The 14349-nt window shown below is 34.1% G+C and overlaps 1 protein-coding gene across 4 annotated transcripts in view; it reads left to right on the top strand.

The window, feature by feature from the left end:
- LOC145662395 (protein nervous wreck-like) overlaps positions 1 to 13062 on the top strand; it is a 554721-nt gene extending 541659 nt beyond the window's left edge. For 2 of the 4 annotated variants that reach the window (XM_081727930.1, XM_081727928.1), the window contains 2 exons: positions 243 to 277; positions 4579 to 13062. In XM_081727930.1, the coding sequence (XP_081584056.1) occupies positions 243 to 277; positions 4579 to 5241 (698 nt within the window). In that variant the 3' untranslated portion in view covers positions 5242 to 13062. Of the gene's footprint in view, positions 1 to 242; positions 278 to 4575 lie in introns of all 4 variants that reach the window. The other 2 variants (XM_081727929.1, XM_081727927.1) reach the window with 1 other exon arrangement.
- Positions 13063 to 14349: the final 1287 nt, after the last annotated feature.

The raw sequence follows: 14349 nt of genomic DNA, 5'->3' as shown, positions 1-14349 counted from the left end.
AAATCAGGGGGAAAGCTATATTAAGAAAAACTATTACGTCGTGGTGAAAATTATAGCTGAGAAGCATAATGGTTGGACACTTAATTCGCAGTGAATGATGATAGAATAATTATGATAATGATGAATATAATAAATTAAGGTTTTAGCTATAAATTTACAAAATGTGTAAAAATATTGTTTATATGCATTACCAGATAGAAAAATGCACATGACTTAAATATACTTTTCTTTCACGCTGCCAGTGGTTGAAGCACCATGTGTAAAAGTGGAGGAAGAGGTAAGATTTCTTTTATTTTACAATGTTTTTCTCTATCGTCATGATGTCTCCTCCTGCCCTGTCTCACAAAAGTGGCCAGTCAACTCCACTTGAAAAGCTGTGAGGAATTTATTTAAAAATTATTATCAAACGGAATCTTCTACTCTTAATCTCTTGCTATACTAGGTCTCCTTTCGAAGTTTGCAAAATTAAGCCAATTGACCACACAAAACTGCTTTTATTGGAATGTACGCCTATATAAAACACAGTGGTTACCAAAAGTTAAAGGATACCGTGCGATAGTGAAGCACAAACAAAGATGAGGAACTGATACCAAACTGTGGAATCGGACATGTGGGAGAGATACTTAGGGACCACACTGAATATCAAGTGAGCAAATAAGCAAATGATGAATGTAAGGCACTTACTTTACGAGTATGTAGGTTCATCTATTGATTGCATATTGCTCCCGTTTGACATTGCTAGAAACATTCAGTGTGAAATATGATCACCCCAAACGGCTATACAGATTTCATAGGGTGTTCCCATACTGTGGTATCGTCCAGCAGCTCCTGTGGTAATGCATCCTACTCTTGCACTCTGGATGATTCGGAGGTCCTTCAGAGTTTAGGGTGGTAAATTTCGGCTTACAATCTAACGTCCAAGGGTGTCTTAGACATGTTTATTCGAGCAGTATGGTGGACACCCCAAACCAATTATACCAGCGTGTTCCAGACATTTCTCCACTATGTTTCCCTTGTGTGTGGCATTATCGTCTATTAGACTAAATCTAACTATATATGCACTACAAAAGAGTGGCACATACTTTTGTAGGGTAACGTCCTGATAGATCACACCTGTAGGAATATGCACGGGCACCGTACTCCTAACAAGATACCATCCTAGCAGACGTTGATATGCCCATATTTTATCTCTAGTTCCACAAAATTAGTAGTGTCATATTTTATCTCTAGTTCCCGACAGATCTGCAAATGGCGAGAATCATTCTCTAGACTGAACCAGGACTCATCATTGGAAAGTGCTTCACCCCACTGTTTTTGAGTAGTCTTGATTTCACTAGTCACTATATTAAATGATTTTAATGGTGTTGTGGTGTGAGTGAGACACTTCTAGCTGACCACCTTGCTACTGATCACCAGTTCATTGAGAGACATGCTCTCGAGCTAATGCAGATGCAGTGGTGGTTGGATGTTGCCAGCCATTCAATGACAGATCTCCTGGGTCTGGATTGTGGTATGTGAGTGACCTACTCCTTATTTCCTTCGAATGTTTTCGCTCTCCAGGAATCTTGTGCCCAGTCGCAATAATACCTAGGTACACTACGAGCCGCATTCAACTCCATAGCCACAGGTCGTTGACTTTGTCCTGTTTCTCGTCTTCCAATGATACGATCATGCGTACGCGTACGTTGTATTTTCTCATATCTGCAAAATCAATTTGATGCCATGATGTCTCGGCGTTCGAAAAGAAAAGCAAATCGCTTCTTAACTTCTGATCAAGAGGGTATATATTGACTCAATGCTAGTGTAGACCATAGGTTCCTAAACTTTTTGGGCCACCACCCACTTTGCAAGACAAAAACATTTTTAACGCAGCCCATCATAACACTTTTTCGTTGAAGCCGATTGTTATTTTCTACTAATCAAAAATGGGAGGAAAATATTCAATAATTTTAAAAGATCTAAAAAAAAAAAATAAGTAGAATTCTCTAGGATACATCGACTTTTAGGCATGAGTTAAGTAATGCGTACGACTTGTAAGCGAATCAGATGGGTAATATGTATTTGTGGTGTATATATATTATTAGCAACACATGTTCCTACTATGCAATAAAACGTTTATTTGAATCAGTTTTAACTCTGTATGTGTCAGATAACATATGCTCTGAAATGCCAAAAACAACAACAACAAAAAATATTCCCAAGCTGTACAGCAAATTAATAATGAGAAACATATCTTAAAGATAAGGAAAGAAATTTTAGTATTTAATTAAATCTGTGTAAACGTGTTCAAAACATTATTTAATGTTTACTCATCCGCAAGACGTTGCAAGAACTGCCTGTTGCCTGACTTTGGTATTTGCAGTCAAATTTAAAATCTTTAAGTTCTTTGAAACAGAATAAATCCAATTTATAAAATGGCAATGTCAACACTACATTCTATAACTTTTAAAAGAAAGGACACAGTAATATGTATTAATGATCACCATCCAGTGACGATGGAAATACACATACTCATTATAGGACACAAACAAAATTATTCACCATGTCAAGAAACTAAAATCTAAATGGTAAATATTTATGAGTGTACATAGAAAATGTTAGGCCTAAATTACAGGCCTAAATTACAAGTGGTGTTAGTCTCGAAGTACTGACATATACCTGATTTTTATAGCTTTATTTATTTATTTATTTACAATTGTATATTTTATCATAATCTATGAAAGTAGTTTTAACAACATAGTATTTACACAAATTACTTTTACGGTTTTTGTGGTATTTCTACTTCTAATATTTCATGACTTGTTAGCAAACATTTTGTAGAAGTTATCAGTTTTCTGAAACGGACCCTTTCTCAAATTTTAAAGAGAACCATTTGCAAAGCATCCTTGTTTCATAACAAATTGTGTAGTAAAATATCTATTACGCGATCTAACGCTTCTTCGACTGAAGTATGGCTGTAAGAGAGGTGACCACTCAAGAGAGAATTGCATTCCTGCTTTTTCACAACACATGCAACTCTATCCATCACGACTCTGGAACTCACTAACTGCTGTCTGTGTCTGTCTGCTAACTGTGTGTCTGTCTAACTGCTGTCTGGCAGTTAGTGTCTGATTAAGACAACGTTAAGTTGTCGAAATCGTTACACTGTAATTTAGTTTTTAATAAACAAGTGTATATACTCTGGTCAGAAGTGTTTATTATTTCTTCACAACGCAGTATCTTTGCTATGGATACAAATACGAAAAATGAACAGTATACCTTTTGTAAACTTCTGAGCACATATTCCCGAGTTCAACTCCTAGCATGAGCACTTCCTCGAACACAAATCTGAGTAATAGTTCTGTAGTCTTGTCTCATACATCATTCGTACTGAAAAAGAAAGTGTTAGCTTCAACCAACAAAAAGCTCACGATACGGTAACACAGATTCGGGTGGAGCATTTTGTAACACTAACTTAGTGTGAATCTTTGCAAAAATCGAACATTTTATTAATGAAAAACTAATTCCGTTAAGTTGCATTATCTAAGAAATACTTCATGAATCGCGTTGATTTTCGGTAAGACGACAATACTATATTTTTAACACATAAAAGGGAAGATGAGGAAAATACTTTTGAACTATAGAGCATAGAGACATGATATTTGGTGCTTTAGAGAACACAAATTTCTTATTAACTTACACAGATTTAATGTTGATACTGTAGAAGAATAGGGTTTGCAAACTTCATCATCATGCTAATAGTACTTCGGAAATTTCAAGACTTTTTGATACATGGTAGGTCATCAATTAGAAAACTTGCATGAACTTAGTATGGAGGACATGAAGAGAGAAGTGTAGAAGGGGTATAGATGAAAAAAATACTGCCCAAGTTATTGTAAGAGAGTTTGCTAGTATCATTATTTTCAGAGTTTGTGTTAAGATATCGGGTCATTAGGCATATACAAATGGCCAAACTTTGAGAAAAGAAAGGATTTAGATTTCTGGGCTTTCGGCATCGATGGCCATTCAGCCCGTCACGTTTGAGGGATGACGTACCTCGGCGAGCACACTATTCGGGAAAAGGGAAGAAGAAAGTATTGGGGAAGAAAGGAAACGGCCTGAGACGTATAGTCTAGGTACCACCCCGGCATTTGCCTGGTGTGAATGAAGAAAACCCAGGAAAACCTCATTCAGGGTGGCGTGACTGTTTTCGACCGAGTGCCCCCACCGGGAATCGAACCCTGGACCATCCGCACCGAAAGCGAGAGCATTAGCGACTACACTACGCGGGGCAACTCTGAGGAAGCAAAGTCTCGAAGGAAAGCTTACATAAAAGTTTCTAAATATTCTAAATGCGAGTGTTATTAGAAAATTGTTGTTTTTTTTTTTTTTTTTTTCAATTTAGATTGAACTTCTAGAGGAATCTGTTCTAAAGTTATAGGGAAGACATGACTTACTGAAGCTACTTCAGAAGCGTAACTTCTACAAAAGTTTATTTCCAAACTATCTACAAGGTATGAAGACCTGTATAGAAATTAGTTTATGCTAATTCCCGTACTAAACATTATTACAACTTTTTCCTTTTCTTTCTTGAAGCAGGCTGCTTCCGATGAAGGCGTATGTGAGGTAGAACAACCTCCTCCACCACCACCACCGAGTGCAGATGCTTTTGGTTTAGGAGTTGCCCAAATCGTTATAACAGCAGCTACTCCAATGGCAGAGGAACCTGATCACCCATTCCCACCACCGCCATCCGAAGAGGAACAAGAACAACAACAAAAGGAGGAAGAAAGTGTTGAAGAAACAAGCACAACAACAGAACAACAACCAGTAGCAGACAACACAACGCCAACGATTGTTTTCCATGCAGCACCACCAATGGAAGAAGAAGAGGAGGAGGAAGAAGAATCAAAATTTGATGAAGATCAACCAGAAGAACCTCCGCCTCCACCCCCTACACCACGGGTAGTGGAGTCATCGGCTGATTTGTCTGCCCAGAGTGTCAGTGCCAAAGAGGTTGACAGTATTCTTGGTGGTGGTGCCGTTGGTAATGGTGCAGAGGAACAGGTTGAAGAAGAACCAGCGAATATTCCAGTTGCAGGAGGCGTAGTGAATGGTGAAGTAGTTGCTCATCCTGATGATATTGCTAACAGTAATCAACCTATTGTCGAGCCCATGGACCAATCTGATGTCTGTGTACCGGATGAGCTTGAACCTTCACAACTCGCGAAACTTCAAACACTAAAAGAGTCTAATGCTTGAAAATAGTAACAACATCAACAATTAAGAAAAAACGACTAGCGTCTTGACTGTACAGTACTTTTTTAAAACTAAGAAAGCGGGGTTAAAACGTCGAATATACAGAAAGAAAATCGTCAATTTGTTTCGTGCTTCATGAAGGTCATCTTAAGAATAAGATAAATGGATGACAAGCCGCCACCCATGAGGGGACATTGCCCACCAAAACAAGTAATGAACAAAAGTTACGTATATACTAGGTATTATTTGCAACTGAAGTACATTTATAGTTTGAGATACTTAAAAATTTTGGTGTATGTTATGTTGAGGATGTGTTCCGTTTTTTGGTACAAAATATCTTAATATTTCTTTGAGAGATAGAAGAAAAAGCAGGTATACAAAGAAATTAAAAATAATTCTACCATAGAATTCCTTTTTGATGTTTATGTGTATGTTGTGAAATAGAGTTGTGCCAAAACTATAAGTTCATTTTTTTTTAATTATTAAGTATTCCATCACAAATTTGACTGATAATATGACAATGAGAAAGTCTTTTTTGAAGTGTGAGGACTTTTGTTGATGTTGAGATGTATAGAATTGCCCTGTACATAGAATAGTTAACACTTCCGGTTTATAATTTTCTTAGCTCGTTACTTTTCATACTAAAAACTTAGATCTTTCCCATACAACTTTGTGCTATGAAAATTTGTTTCCTCTGCGCAACGTGTAGCACTAATTTTCATGCGTGGCAGTTTGTCTTAGCTGTGCCTTTTTTACACGCGGAAGAAGATTTTTCAAGAAATAAAGAAAAAGAGAATTTGCATGAAAAGTGTAATTGATAAGAAGATCCTTGTAAAATGATGATGATGATGTAAGAAAATGATGCGAAACTCTTTGTGTTATCATCCAATCTTTCCATCATTTCCAATAAAAAATATGTAATGTAAAGAGGTAATAATACCTACGTTACATCTTTTTAAAAACTCTTTCACTTCTGTGATAAAAAAAAATCATGTTGAGGCAGCGACTTCAGAGTAATAATATAAATATATCTATAGCTTATTTTGAGTCTTGTAAAAAGAAAAAAAGTATGGAAGCCTATATAATGATTATGTACCTATATTATTTTCTCGTTTGTTTATATTTGTTATTCTATTTTCCTATCATCTATTTTATGTCACTCTCATCACTTTTTCATTTCATTTAGCGAGAAAGAAAAAATGAAAGATTGAGTATATAAAAAATGAATTGCTGTATTTCATGATTTGCCCAATAACCAAAAAGAAGACAGATAAAGTTAAGTAAAATATTTTGAAAGAACTGAATATGAAACACACAATGTTGTACCGTTACATTTTCTTATATTACCTAGGTACTTATCGGTTAGATTTTTAGTGGACGTTAGGGTGAGGAGGTGTTGGTAAACAATTACTTACACTAACAACGGTAGTTGTTTACAAACGTTTTACAGAATTCACTTATAAACGAACTATCTTTCCCTTTTTAAATTGCATTATTCTATTTCATACCTTCCTTTCCTTTGCTATTTTGTTTCTCTTTGCTTTGCTCTTATTACACTCACCTCTCATTTTCTCCCACCCTTTCTTTGCTCTAGTGTTTCTCTACCTTTCTCTTATTACATGTTTCTATCATATTCCCTTACTTTCTTTCTTCTTTTGTTTCTCTCTGCCTTTCCCTTATTATATTCTTTTATCTTATTCCCTCACTTTGTTTGCTTTTTGTTTCTCTCTGCCTTTTGCTTATTGCATCCTTCTATCTCATTCTCTCCCTATCTTTGTTCTTTTGTTTCTCTCTGCCTTTCTTTTATTACACTCTCCTATCTTATTTCCTCCCACCTTTCTTCTTATGTTTCTTTCTACCTTTCTCTTAGTACGTTTTCTATCTCATTTCTTCGTTTTCTTTGCTGTTTCGTTTCTCTCTTCCTTTCTCTTATTACGTTCTTCTATCTTATTTCTTTCCTTCCTTTGCTGTTTTGTTTCTCTCTGCCTTTCTCTTAATGCATTGTTCTATCTTATTCCTTCACTTCCTTTGCTCTTTTGTTTCTCTCTGCCTTTGTCCTATTACATTCTTCTATTTCATTCCTTCACTTTCTTTGCTCTTTTATTTCTCTCTGTTCTGTTCTTACATTCTTTTATCTTATTCCTTCCCTTCCTTTGCTTTTTTGTTTCTATGCTTTTCTCTTATTACATTCTTCTATCGCATTTCCTCCCATCTTTCTTCTTGTGTTTCTCTCTGCCTTTCTCTTATTACATTCTTCTATCTCATTCCCTCACCTTCTTTACTCGGGTTTCTCTCTTCCTTTCTCTTATTACATTTATATATTTCATTCCATCCCTTTCTTTGCTCTTGTGTTTTCTCTGGTATTCTCTTATAAACATTCTTCTATCTCATTTCCTTCACTTCTTTATTCTTGTATTTCTCTCTGCTTATAATAGAGTGCTTCTGAGTCATATATCGCCCAGTTGATTCATTCATTTCTTAAACGTTTCTTGTTCACTTTTCTAAAATGTCTTTTCTCATTGTTTATGATTTGTTAATAACTAATTTCAGCTAATTCGTCCCATTTAATGTGTTCAGGTATATATTTTACATCTTGTATTCCTTTTTTTTTTTTTTTTTTTTTTTTTTTGCGGAATTTGATAGAATTCTCATCTTTTTAATATCACTTTGTATTGTTTTTCTTTCACTCAGTTCCAAGAAGTCGCTCATTATTTATACATCAGAAATATAGGTATGTAGACGACATATTGTGTATTTTACTTACTACAGTAATAATATAAACAGTGTTCGAGTTAATGGAACCAGCTTGTGTGTTTCTTATTTAAGATGGCAGTAAGCAGTGTTACATAATATTACAAAAAATACTGTAATGTGATGGGATAAATTTTAAAGTAAAGCACTCTGTAAATAAGTAGACCTAATTACTTGAAAACAAGATTGATGAAGATTTGCTTCCAAGAAACAAGATAATAATACATAACTATACGTGAAAGACACAGATTCACTAATTCGAAGGACAATAAGAGCCAGAGAATAATAAAATCATGATATACGACACTTAGCAATCACATTCAGTGTGTGTGTGTGTATGTGTGTCTGTGTTAACAATCAGCAACAAAAGTTTTTTTTTCCGTTTGGTAAAATGTATTTTGGAACTAACGGTCGTGATAACGTACAGAAAATTACATTCTTTTTAATATACTGAAAACTGTATTAAAAATGCTGTCCTTCCATTCTGAAGTTATTTTACGAAACTAATTTAATCAAAAACGGGAAGAACTTTTGTCGTTGACTGTACATGTGTTAATTTTCTTTACTCTGTCTCCCTCTCTTTTTCCTGTAAGTTGGAACATAAACGGGATACATTGAGAATCTTATAGCAATAGAAGGATAATATTATCTTGTCATGTTTTGAATTCATCAAGTTTCAACTAAGAAGTCTAGAGTTATCTATAAATCCATGTAAAAGCACTAAATACCATAGACTCATCACCGTATATATAAAATCTCTTGGCTAAGTTAGTAAGATTAAGTTCGGAGAAAGTCATTATTTTTTAAAACTCCTGGATGCTGCTACGAGCTGTTGAAAAAGGAATTAAATTTAAAAAGTAATAGTATTACGAATTATTACATTTTTAAGCCTGTTTGGAGACTCAAAATACACAGTCCAGAGCTAGATTAACCCATCTGCAGGACCGGAGCTAGGAAAGATATGTGACTCCTGCTGACTTCACCTAATACATTTCTGTGAAAGCACAGTAGGAAAGTTAAGGGAATATGTTTCACATTTTTAGTCATATTTTATTTTATGATGATTATATATTCATGATTCTTTTTAGATAGTCAGTTGAGATTTTGATCAGAGTTGCGGCCCCTGTCCACCTGGAGCCCCGGGGCTATAGCGTCCATGTCCTCCTTAATCCGGCCCTGAATCAGCCATTTTCAACTGATTTCTCTCATACTTTACAGTTTTTTGCTCTTCTTTTCTGTAAACTACACGGAAAGAGGAAGGAGTAGGCAGAAATCATGATGTTATAAAAGACAGTGGTAACCTGCAGATAGTGTAGTCGATGGGTTTGCAGACAGACTATTGGTGGATACTTGCCTACGCGTCATCCCCTCTCATTCTTTCCTCATTAAGTTTCTCTCAGATTTTGAAAGCGTAATAGTTGGAAATGACCGATATACACACTTGTTATCTAACAAAATATTTGAAAATCAATCATGTCTTGTTCTGAATAAGGAACGTACCTTTAATAAAAGTATATTAATTATTAGAGCTGTAGTGGTGGCAAGGGGTCGTGAAGCCTGACCTAGATCTACCAATTCCAGCATCCAATAGAACGCGAGGGTGTGTCCCAGTCGTCTCTCGTCCTATACGGACATCTCCTCCTGAGAGTACAGTGTTGTTGGATTGTCACTAACTTTTGTTTTGTTTATTGTAATTGTCGTTGTTTTATAATTTTGCTATAATTATTGTTGCCATTTAATTTTAATAATTGTTAATGTTTGTTATAGTCCATTAAGTGCTGTTTATTTGTCGATCGTTCGCCATGTCTCCTAAGTTTGACAACATTGTTGGCGCGCTTCTGCTGTTTTCATGTTTTCTCAAGTATGCGTTCGGAAGGCAGCTCTACGAATCGTACCGAATTCCTCCAATGTATTACACGTGAAGCAAAGTAGTTCTGTGATTGATGTAGAGCCCAAGCTTCACGAGTCATCGCGATCACTACAGTAAGCAAATTTAGATTTAAAGTTTACAGAAATTAAGTTATAACTAAATAACTTTTTTTAAAAAAAAAAGGAAGAAAACTGCCTTTATTTTATTTTATGTATTTATTTTTATTTTTTGTAAAATGTTCCTAACATGTTCGAAACACTGGTGATTTAAATAGAACAAAAACTATTGGGTTTATATAATAGGAAGAGAACCATTCATGTGAAGTAAAAAAAAAGAAGTAGATATTCCGCCTTATTCAGAGTCGTTTTGACGTATGATTAGTGTCATACTAAAGGCCTGACTACTGCAGGAATCATATGTTAGTCGAGCTCTTTAGTAGGGCACTAATCATGCGTCTGAACGACTCTGCATAAGGCTCATTGTATTTAAAAGAAGCATCCATGGAAATTTGAAGGAAAGGTACATCCACATTGTTTAAAGCGAATTAATGTTGTTGTAATTGAAAATAAAGAAACAGAGAGTTCATGGGTGATTAAAAGAAATAAATATCTTGGTGCAAAAGTTTAAGGAGAACGAGCATCTGTGGGTTTTGAAGGAAACAAATATTCATTGGATTAAAAAAAAATATATTTACTGATTTAATGGAAATAAACATCCGTGAAGATTAAAAAAGAAAACTCGATGAGATTTGTGAAGAAAGAGCCGTTAATTTAAAAGAAACTAATCCATAGATTTATATTGGAAAAAAAAACAGGAGTTTCAAGAAAATACATTCCCGACGCCAAAGGAAAAGATTACATAGCCACACACAAAAAAATAAATAAATAAATACTCGTAAATAAATAAAAAGTTCCGTGAACCAGACCCCATAATATGGATTCGACGTATTTTCTTACGCAGAATTAGAATTTCGAAACCCCAAGACGATCGACTGTACCACTTTTTTTTTTTTTTTTTTTTTTTTTATGGGCGGAAAACGTTAGCGATTTTGCATAGAGAGAATACATGTAAGACAGCCATACAAAAGAAGAAAGTTCTGTGCAGTGGACCCCAGCCTATGGATTCGATGTATTTTGTTACACAGAATCCAAATTTCGAATCCCCAAGACGATCGACCGTGACAATTGTTTTAAAGGTGACAAACTTTAACGAATTTGGAATAGAAAGAATACACTTAAGACAGCACATACGTTTTTTGTCCACAAAACAAAATTGACACGGTCAATCGTGCTGGGGTTTCGAAATTTGGATTCTGTGTAACAAAATACATTGAATACATGCTCTGCGGTAAGCTACACATAACTTTTTTTTGTATGCCTGTATTACATGTATTGTCCGTGTCTAAAATCGCTAAAGTTTTTCGCCCATAAAAAAATAACACTATTGAACGTCCTAGAGATTCAAAATTTGAACTCTGTGTAATAAAATACATCGAATCCATGCACTGGCGCACAAAACTCTTATTTATTTATTTATTTATTTATTTATTTATTTATTTATTTATTTATTTATTTATTTATTTATTTATTTTCTGCGTGTATGGCTGTGAAAGGGATGAAATCTCATGGGCTTGAAACGAAAGGAACATTCAAAGAGTGAAATAAATAAATAAATGAAAGTAATATGTTTCAAGTAATTAGATATCCATAGATATTTAACTCAAAGAAATATCTGTACTTTTCAAAAAGCAAAAAGTATACTTGAAATTTAAAGGCAGTACATCATTGGTTTTTCATCAAAGAGAAAGTTTAGTGTGGGTTAAAAGGAAACAGTCTCCCTAAGGTTCGAAAGCAAAGAAACATTGTGGTCATGGAAATTTACATGGTAGTTTAAAAGTATAATTTAAAAAAAAAAAATCAAATATTTACCACAATTAAACTTACCACGAGTATAAATGGAATCAAGAAAAATAAATTGTTATGCTGAAAAGAAAAATTTTATAGGTCTAGAAAGCTCCTGATGCACCTGCTAGAAACAAGGCGACGTAGCACGCTGACCACAGCTCGTTACAACGCTTGATGTAATTCAACCGGTCGCTAACAGATGGCGTTGGAGCAGTTCAGGCCCACAAAAACAGCTGCTACGCCAAATAGTTTGTATTTTTTTTCAAGAAAGAAAAGAACTTGATGAATTCAAGCACGACACTACTCTTTTCTTAGCAATATTATTAAGAAGAAAAAAATAACAGTAAAAGATAAAAAACAAACAAAAAATATAGAAAGATTATACTATTTTTAGTTATAAAGTGAATGTTTTTTTTTTTTAAAGAAGGAAGTGGTGTTTGTTTCGGTAATACATATGACAACTGTAAGTAACATGCGAAGAAGCAAGTAAATGTATAAATATGTTACATATATATAAATATATAAATATATAAGATTGTAGAAATGACTGACAGTATACAAAGAAACCAATCATGTATAGAAAAAAAAGCAATCTATGTAGAAAAAACTTTAAAAGAAACTAATAATGTTGTACAGATGAATAAGAAAAAAAAATATTTCAAACTTATTTCCATATTTAAAGAAAATGCTACGTAAAAAAAAATATATCGCGCACAATGTTATAGTACTATATATGTTTTATAAAAAAATAATAATAAATAAATTGCAGACTGTACTTACATACATCATCAGGCTATTTGACATTACAGAAAAGAAATTAATATATATTCTAAGTTGTATCCACTGTAGGTACATAAAAATTTTAGGGTTTACAATGAATTTATTATTGTTATGAAGCTGTTTTTTTAAGGAATTACTGTAATACTTTTATTCTTTACTTTCTGAAACCATCTCTGTCCAAATGATTACTCATTTGAAATTTTTTCCTCAATATCTAATTATTTTTTATTTACTAATGTTATTACTACCATTATTATTATTATTATCCTCTTGAAACTAGTATAAAACGTCAGTTCTAGGATGGATAGTATATTCATATTATTTCTAAAGAAGAAAAAGATAATTTCAAATTAAATTCAAACCTTTTATTATATTGGAAATTTATTATTTGTAAATTATGATAATGATTAATTGATACTGTTCCTCTCTTCTGTTTTTTCTTTCCTCTTGTTTCAGTTTTTAAAGAAATATGTCAGTGTTGAAACGGAAGAAGAATTAATAAAAAAATATTTCAAAAAAATGAAACAATTCATTTCCTTTCCGTAAAATTCACTGGTACAAGGGTTGATTGGAAAGTTCATGACCTGACCTACAAAATTAGAAAATATTTGGAAAAGTTATGTTTTATTTTTCCATGTAATCCCTCTCGACCGAGATACATTTACGCCACCTCTTCGGTACCACATTCCGATACATTTACGCTTCTATACCAGTTTAAAAAAATGATTCCTCGTGCCCTGTAGAATATCCCAGTACAGCATTTTTCTCCTGTGCATCCGAAGAAAATCGCTGACCCTAAAAAAAAAATTTCAGGTATCTAAACAAGAAAAAGTCCGAGATAAGGTGAATAGGGCTGGTGCGGCAACAGTTCGAACGCGCAGGAATGAATTTCTTCCATGAATACAATAGTGCAGAGGTTAAGTGGGCAATTCTTACAAGAATTGTGCACATCTGAAAAAAAAAAAAAACCGAAAAAGCTGAAACTTTTAGGAATACTTGTTTACACCTGGCAGAAGAAATCTAGAAGTAGAGCCCGAAGTTTTTGGCCGCCATATTGGAAAATGGACGCCATCTTGAAAAATAGGGCTATTTTTCAGAATACCTGTTTTAAGTAGCTATTGCTTCAACACTATTCATCCGAATTTCGTGGTTGATATGTCATTCTTTTCAGAGTACAACAGGCTTTTAAATGCAACATGGCGAGTGTTCGTATGACGTATAAGGAAATGGAAATTTGGAGGAAATCGGGAATTTTTCTTTAAAAAAATATCGTTTTCGGAAGTTTGAGCCCCCTAGAAGCACCTCAGGGGAGAGTACGCGACCCTAATGTATCCTGAAATAATACAAATGGGTTATGGTATCTCTTTGCCAAATAACACTCGAGTATTCTATATAATGACTTCAGAAAAAGTTATTTCCTAATCCTGTTTGAAAGTAGGAAATTTATACTAACAGGGAAAATTGCGATCTAAAATTTCTGGATAAATTAATATTCCAACGAGTTTCATGGCTAATACTTCATTTTCTTTAAAATGATACAATTTCTCAATTGCGATACTGTCCATGCCCCTGTGAGGTGTGGAAAAAGGGAAGTTGGGGAGAAATCGAAAAATATATCTGAAAACTTTTTTTTTAGCTTTTTTTTAATGTTTCTTGCTCCTAGAATGATCCCGGGTGAAAGCACGTGACCTTAATGTTTCCTGAAAAATACATTGGAGTCTGCCAAATACCATTAGGATATCATACATAGTAACGTTGTAAAAAAAATTCCCAATCTTGTTTGCCAGGACAAATATCACTTTTAGC

Source organism: Thermobia domestica, chromosome 10 (assembly GCF_964235325.1).
Source record: "Thermobia domestica chromosome 10, izTheDome1.hap1.1, whole genome shotgun sequence".
NCBI lineage: Eukaryota > Metazoa > Arthropoda > Insecta > Zygentoma > Lepismatidae > Thermobia > Thermobia domestica.
This window is presented reverse-complemented; position numbering and strand designations above follow the sequence as displayed.